Source organism: Hevea brasiliensis, unplaced genomic scaffold (genome assembly GCF_030052815.1).
Source record: "Hevea brasiliensis isolate MT/VB/25A 57/8 unplaced genomic scaffold, ASM3005281v1 Scaf384, whole genome shotgun sequence".
Taxonomy (NCBI): Eukaryota; Viridiplantae; Streptophyta; class Magnoliopsida; order Malpighiales; family Euphorbiaceae; genus Hevea; species Hevea brasiliensis.
This window is the reverse complement of record NW_026614900.1, coordinates 82269-90445: the sequence shown is the minus strand read 5'-3', so window position 1 is coordinate 90445 and position 8177 is coordinate 82269. Positions and strand designations below refer to the sequence as shown.

General features: G+C 35.4%; 2 protein-coding genes across 2 annotated transcripts; both read left to right on the top strand.

The window, feature by feature from the left end:
• The first annotated feature begins 3602 nt into the window (after positions 1 to 3602).
• On the top strand, positions 3603 to 4508 carry LOC110659042 (uncharacterized). The gene has a single exon (XM_021816863.2). The coding sequence runs from the start codon at positions 3603 to 3605 to the stop codon at positions 4506 to 4508; it is 906 nt and encodes a 301-aa protein (XP_021672555.2).
• A 1057-nt stretch (positions 4509 to 5565) lies between these two features.
• Positions 5566 to 6384, top strand: LOC110659041 (uncharacterized). Its single transcript, XM_058142229.1, has one exon. It carries the CDS (start codon positions 5566 to 5568, stop codon positions 6382 to 6384), a length of 819 nt encoding a protein of 272 aa, XP_057998212.1.
• The last annotated feature ends 1793 nt before the right edge of the window (positions 6385 to 8177 follow it).

Genomic DNA, 8177 nt, shown 5'->3' with positions numbered 1-8177 from the left:
AAATTGGCTAGTTAACCATAAATATTTTGAAGTTGAGGCTGTGCTGCTCAAGCTTTTCAGTCAAAAAATATATACGCTCCATTTGAAACAATTCTTATGTTAGAATTTAAAACAATCCCAATAATTATATGATAGAATTCACATGTTTGAAATAAATTTTAATGTAATAGAGTTCATTTGAATTCCAATTTTTGGAACAATTGTTAGTTTTCCAATAGAATTGAACTGAATTGAGTTCTTGCTTTTTGTTTCTTGAGATTTCCAAATGCGTTGTTAAGCACCTGCTCATCAACCTTGAAAATTAAGAATGACTAAGATAGATAATATGGTTTATTAATTTATCATATGTTGATATCTAGGGGAATATAATTGTTGGAAATGATTTAATTTTATACCACATTAGTTAATTTAAAATTTTACCAGTCAGTAGGGAAATAACAAGTATATCAGTAGTAAATGAATAGATCAAGTGCTAGAGCACTGCTTGAAGGTTGGCACTTTTGTTTCCATAAATCCTTGTCACTTAAAATTTTCTTAATCAATGTTTAGATGATTTTTATTACTTGCAGCTTGACTGCCTATTCATGAATTATGATAGTCAATAGTCTACACTTATAGTCTGATTCATAAAGGAATTTTTGCGCTGATCATCCTAGTTCCTTCAAGTTTTGCTTAGTGCTTGTCTATCAATTTTTTTACTCCTAAAAGGGCAAGGATGCTGTGTCTCTTGTCCAGTGAAACCATTTGGTCTCATATGAACTGTTTCTTTTGTATGTTTAGGTGTATAGGGCACTTCTGTATGTTTTTCATTTTTGGGTGTCTCTGTTCTCTTAGTTTCCTTCTTTCCTATTTATTTTTTTTGTCCTTCCTTTTTCTTTTGTACTTACATCCTTTCATCCTTTCTGTTTTGTCTCTTTGTGTGTGTTTTCTTCTTGGGTTTGTAGGCCTGATGATACTCCTGGGGATGGAGGTGGGTAATTATGATTCTTCCTATTTGTATATTAAATTATTTAGGTGTATTTTTTTGTGTATTTGATCAATTATGCTTGAAGTTAATTAAGTTTTTTCCCTTTCTGGTGTGGTAGTTCTCATTCCTGCAAATCAAGATGCTTTTATCATAATTATGTTGATATATAATAAATATGCATGTATTTATTAAGCTACTGGGCTGTGACTATGGATGAATTATTTTTGTTTCTTCAAAAGCTGAGGAGTACGTAACATTTGATTACGTCTGGGCTTTGCTTGGTTTTCATTGCTGTTATTATTGTAGTTTTGATGTGCTGTAAATGTGTGTGTGTGTGTGTGTGTGTGTGTGTGGGTTGCTGGGCTTTATATTAAGCGTCATCTGCAAAACCAAATGGAACCGAAGTCATTCTGTTTGATTCAGTTCAGTTTTCATAATTTTAATAATTCAGTTTTTGGTTTTATCTGAACTGACCATCTGCACATCCCTATGTTTTGCTAAGAATGCTTCCATTTTAATACCTTAGGATCAGATAGTGGTGGTCTTTGCAGTGATGCTAATGTGCTGTTCCATTAGTTTGTGTTTGAGATCTAATTGAAACAATATGTACCCTGTTATGTCCAGTTTACTATCATCAGCTCTCCTGAGATATAGGTTTGGAAGGTTCTTGGTTTGAGTTGTTGACAACCTTTCATTGTTCAGAAAAAGAGTAATGGATGGCTTTACACTTGGATGTTCTTCCTAAACAATATAAGCATATAATACAAACTCTCCTTGTCGAAACTGCTGTGGCTAAGGATATGAACTTATTTATGATACTCCTTGAAGCTGGCAAGGCATATGAACTTATGCTTGGTGTGTAGAGGGAGATATTCCGCTGCCTCTCATCGAAGACTTTACAAGCTGCCAGTTGCGACTGCAATTTGGGTAATTGCCCCTTAATGAAGGAATTTTAATACCAAGTTACATTGAAGTCATCTGCATAGTGCATCACCAAGTTAGTGCCATCTTTTCTTTGTTGTTGATTGGCTGATGTGAAATCACCCGATGCACCATCAAGTTTTGGTAGAAATAGATTTTTCCTTGGAATACAAACCTTGTTCCCTTCCCATATTCGCTTGTTATCCTTCTGTCCCAAGAAATGATACATCAGACCAGAAATTGTAACAGAGCATGACTATATAATGAAATAAAAATGTAATAAAGCAATTATTCTATTGCATTTCAAAGCAACACATTTACGCCCAATGTAGCATGGGTAATGCGTAAATCTAGTATGATAATGGTAGGAAGAGTTGATGTAAGATCTAATGTTTCAAGGGGTTATTCGTCTACACCAAAGCTTATGCCAGGAACCGTCAAGCTAAATACGCTTTAAGAACATTGATATCTTCTGCGGTTCTACCTCAACTTGTTAACGTTCCTACTTTTTGTTCTGGGGGAGCTGGATAATTTATGTGAAAAATTAAGAACTAGTTATCTGAGGCTAGCTTAATTGGTTTTCTTGCAAGTTGTTGGTGGGGAATTTCAGCATAAGTCCTTACCTAATGTCTCTAAAGAAGAGGCAGCAGCAGCAGCAGCTACTTTTGTGACAGTGACACTTTGTTTTAGGCCAGTGTGCCTCCGACAGAGGTTCCATGGCTTGGATCTTTGTGGTAAAATTTTCTTGTGATTATATGTCTCGGATTACAAATTAACAATTAAGAGTGGTCAATGCTTTAATAGTTTAATTAATTTTATGAGTGGTGATATAGAATAGAATATTAATTCATGTTTGCAGTGTAAAAAAAAATTATTAATCCAATGTGCTGCTTTATTTTTCTGAAATTAATTTATTTATGACAAATATTTTCTGTTGTCTTCTTGTCTGTCAATAGTTGATGTGGAATATCTGTGCTCGAACACCAGTGCCGTGTGGTACGCATTTATGCGGAAATTAGTGGCCGAATAATGAATTCTGATTATTTTAATCATTTTTTATAAAACCATATTATTGGTCATCAGGAATTCATGATAATGCATTTCTATTATCTAATCCAGAAAATTATAATGGAGTCAGCGCCATTACAATGCATCCATTTCGCAATTGAGATACTCCTAATGAAAAATCTTAAACCTTGGTTTTCTTGTCCTTATCCATCTCTTTTATTTATTTATTTTTTTAAATATATATATTTTTTTGGGTCAATAGATTCGATACCTTTCTCTGCTTTTACTAAACATTAGACTGCCAACCTTTCTTGTTCATCACCTAATTACCAAAACATGTTGAACCTTTGATCAGGACAAAAAATGCACTAATGATTAGGGCGGCAAGGGGGCATATAGCCTTCACGGCTTGGTTCGTTTTGTTCGCAATTTCATCATCATAACATAAAAATTAATCCAACCTATACGGTTTCCTATCTCACAGTCTCAAAATTAAAGAAAGATTTCGTGGGTTTCAGATTGCTGGCTAAACTTGTTACAAGATCTTATAGTAGCAGAATGACGGGCACTGCCTTCACACGCCTAGCTACTGTGCTCAGGCAAAGACCCACCCAAAATTTCATATAAATAGAGTGGAAAATTGGAAAACCACTACCATTCAAAGCATTAACTGCAAGTTTGAGTATTCCATTCTGTAACCAAAGCAATGAATTCTGGGCACATTCCGGTCAGGTCCATTAGTCTTCCCTCTTGGTTACATCCCAATTCTCTCAAGATTGAGGCAGAGCTAACCAAGCTAAAGTCTTGGGATTTCTCATCATCTACTTCTGCTACAAATCCTCTAGGAGCTGAGACCATTCAAATGGGCTTGACTAAGCTTGCAGAGTTACTGATTTGCGTTGAGGAACTCACTCAGTCTCCTCAAAAACAAGAAGCTTATCACCACCAGCGTTTAGACCAGGTTGAAAAGTTAATCGACGCGTCTGTAGGATTGGTAGACGTGTGCGGCACTGCTAGAGACCTATTGTTGGCAATGCAGGAACATATCCGGGACCTGCAATCAGCGTTGCGTAGAAGGGGTAAAGATTCATCAAGCATCGAAAGTGATGTTCAAACTTATGTTAGTTTCAGAAAGAGGGCAAAGAAACAAGTCACCAAGTCGCTTGCAACATTGAAGAAAATGGAAGGCAATGCCTTATCCTTTCCTACGTTGGACGAAGAGCATCATTTATCGTATGTAGTTAAAGTGATAGAAGAAGTTCATGCCATTGCTGTTACCATCTTTCGATCTGTCATGTTATTCTTGTCCCCGCTTGCAACCAAGACAAACGTTGTTGGCTGGTCATTGATTTCGAAACTGATACGTTCAGGGTTGCATGATTCTGATAGAGGTGAGAAGATTTTCAATGAGGTGGGGAAAACTGATATTGCTCTCTGCTCTATTCATGGAAAAATCAGGAAAAATAATGATGCCAATTTTGATGTGCAACAAGTGCAAGAGAGATTGGAGACACTTGATGTTAGCATCCAATATCTTGAGGCTAAATTAGATTGCCTGTTTAGATGCCTAATCCAAAATAGAGTGTCCCTTCTCAATCTTGTGACCCCCTGAAAGATATAATTTTGTAATCAAACTGGTCATGGCATCCACATTTTAATGGATAGTTCCATGTTCAACAATCCAATTATTTATAGATCAGAATAATTTTTTTTTTAAATAAAAAATTGAAAGAAATTAAATCATGTAAATAAAATCCGATGATCCCTTTGAAGGGGAAAAGCAAATCCATTCCCAGATTTATTACATTTAAAGGACTCACCGACCTATCCAGGTTTTTTTTAGTATACAAAGATCAAAAGGATGGTCTGGTTTTAACCCTAATTAAACTTACAAGATGCTAGCTTGCTGTTAGAAAACCAAATCCTTGTTTCAATTTCTGTAGAGCCATACCTTGGTTCGATCAATTCTTGCAAAGTTCTTCTCAATCGATTCCACTGAATACATGGATTTTTCATGGGAATCAAATTAATTGGCCTGCAGAGCTTAATTACGGAAGATGACAAGATTTGAAACCCAAACAATAATCTCCATTGCTATTGGCCAAATGGGCATAATTTGTGGGGTATAAATGCCATTCAACTTCATGATTTTGGCCAAATGGGCATAATTTGTGGGGTATAAATGCCATTCAACTTCATGATTTAAACAATAATGATTAAGGAGGGTGATTCAAATTCAAATTCAACTTGCAAGATATGAGACAAGATTGAAAAAGATTGAAATCCGCTCGTGCATTAATTATAAAATAATGCATCGACCCTGCCGTATATTCTAGTCACCATCTACATATAATATCATATGCTTGTACCACAGATGAAGATTTCTATTTGTTTAGTGTGTTTTTCATTTTGGAGATACAAGAGCTACATTTTTATACTTGAAATTGGAGAAGGTAATGTACTAATGTGGCAGTAGGGGAGGCAAAACTGGGATGACTCATCTTGTTGTCTGCATGTCAAACGCACAAATGACAAAATAGCAGGACAACTCAAACCCATACCATAATTTTGGAGGAGTTCAAAGCTAAATGCATCACATTATTGGAGCTATGTTGGCCTAAGATGTGACAAGGTAACCGTATTCCAAGGAAAGACCACATTGGCTTCACATGCTCGCCACATTGACATCAATAGTCTTGTCACGTTTCACGTACTCCTGCAACCCTACTATATATACAAACTTATATTATTGGTTAAACCATCTAAACATCAAGCCTTCTTGTGGAAAGATAAGAAAAACCAATGCTAAAAGGTACCATATTAGATCAATTAGCTTGCCTTCAAGATCTCATCCTGCCAACCTTAGAGTTGAAGAAGAGCTGAACAAGCTCAAAATATGGGAGGCATCATCTACATCTACATCAGGGTCAATTTGCATTGGCCTGTCAGGACTAGAAGATTTGTATAAAGGTATGAATGATCTACTCAACATGTCATCAACACAGGAAATCCTCTCTCAATATGAGAATGAAAAATGCCTCAACAGTTTATTGGATGGATCTGTGAAGCTTTTAGATATCCGTGGAATTACAAGGGATTTAATGTTACAGTTTAAGGAGCAAGTCCAGGCTCTTCAATCTATACTTCGCAGGAGAAAAGGAGATTCTAACATTGAAAGCAGTATATCTAAATATACATGCTTTAGAAAGAAGATAAAAAAGGGGGCAAAAAAGTTCATTGCTGTATTGAAGCAAATGGACGGCAAACTTAAGGCGGCTCCATTTCAAGATGACCACTTGATTCAATTGTTTAAAGAAGTTATTGCAATGAATAGTTCCATCTTCCAATCCCTCTTCTTGTACTTGTCAACATCAATGCTGAAAGGAAGTATGTGGTCTGCAGTTTCGAAGTTGATGCACAAGGCAGCAATAGCGTGTGAAGAAAAGCAAGAAATTGTGAAATCTCGAGAAGATACAAATTGCACATGAAAGGTTGGAGGCTTTGGAGGTCAGCATTGAAGACATCGAGAATTGCTTGGAGAGTGTGTTCGGGCACTTGATGAAAACAAGAGCCTGTATTTTGAACATAATCTCACAGTAGAGCCTTCACAGTACTAATATTTCTACCCCAAATCCTGAAAAGGCATCCAAATTTTAGAGGATCTACCAAACCTATGAACATAAATTAAATTTTGTGACCGTACAATGATATACAGACAAGTTTTATGGTCCATTTTCTGATGATCTCTTTCTTTAGTTTTGTTGTTTTCCCATTATCAATTAAAACAAAAAGAGAATCAAAAAATAAAATTGTAAGAAAAAATAAATTGATTCTCATTTTTCATTCCATACCATACATGCAATCTGGTTGATAAAGTGTATCATGGACTTGGAACTGTTAGATAAATGCAATTTAAGCAAATGCAACAAAAAATTTCTCAGGCAAAGATGGAAGAACAGTCAATATCTCCATTGTGAGTAATGAATCCTTTGAACTAAGGCTTGTAATCCTCTGCTAAATAGTAAAAGGCTTTTTTAATCCAATTAGGACTTCCAATCTTTGATTCTAGAAGAGCAGAAGTTTCATCTACAGTCAATTTGGAGAAAATTTTAAGTTGTTTATGCAACAGCTTGTGACCATATTCCAAACAGGTCATTTTCATGGTTTCGGGGGCAATCCTTGTTTTGCATTCCTGCTTCGTATGCAGCAGCTTCTGCAAGAAAAGAAATGTGAGAAAAAAAAAATCTATTAAAAAGGTTAGGCCACACACTCATACACACATATATATGTTTAAAATCTAAATGATCACAAGGCTTGATGATAGATTTCTTGGTTAACCTTCTTTTTCCCCCCTACCGGTTCATCTTTCACTACGTGTCCAAGATGAAGCCAGCAACGTGGAACTCAAGCCCTAGCACGAATATCATAACAAAATATATATTAATTTTCATTGATTTTATGTTGATTATCCTTTACTTCAACATGTGGTTCATGGTTCAATAAGATACTTCATATCTGATAAATTTTTTTTTAACCTCTTTCTTTGTTTCTTTTCCAAGGAAAGGCACTCTTAAATTATTTCAATAAAATTCTTAAACAGTAGATAAACAATTTCAGAATTACAGAACCATAGGGAATCTATCTGCAATCCGCATTATCCTGCATAATCATTTGCCAAGACAGTAGAAATTATCAAAATTTTGCCAATTCAGTAATCTATGACTCATAGCATAGGAGATCCAGGGCTCCTCCCTTTTAAAAATTTCCCATGTACAAATCTTTAAATTTTTGCCAAAGAGACATATCAGAGACCTAATACAGGACAAATTAGCATCCATTATTACAAATAATACAGAAGTAGGACTCATGGACTTAAGTACAAATCATATGATCTGTACATAATAATAACATAATCAGGTACCAAACTCATGTCAGGAACTTGAAGTGAAGGGGACAATGTGAGAACATGACACTCGTGCAGGAACAAACTAATGAATCTTCATGCTTGATAATGCTAACCACCATATACATCCATCTAAATTTTTGAACTTGAATAATATATAATCAAGGTTCTTAATCTTTCCCAGATCTCAATATCCAGAGTTTCAAGGTTCTCCATATCCAGAGAATTTGGAAAGATATAATTTTTCAATGACATCAATTTCCACGATCTGAACCTAAGATAGAGGCTAGGTTTTGGCGGTGGGAGAAGCCTAAATGAATTTTTTTTGAGCAAAACAAAAAATGCAACAGTGAGATACATTGTATTGAAATAAGAACC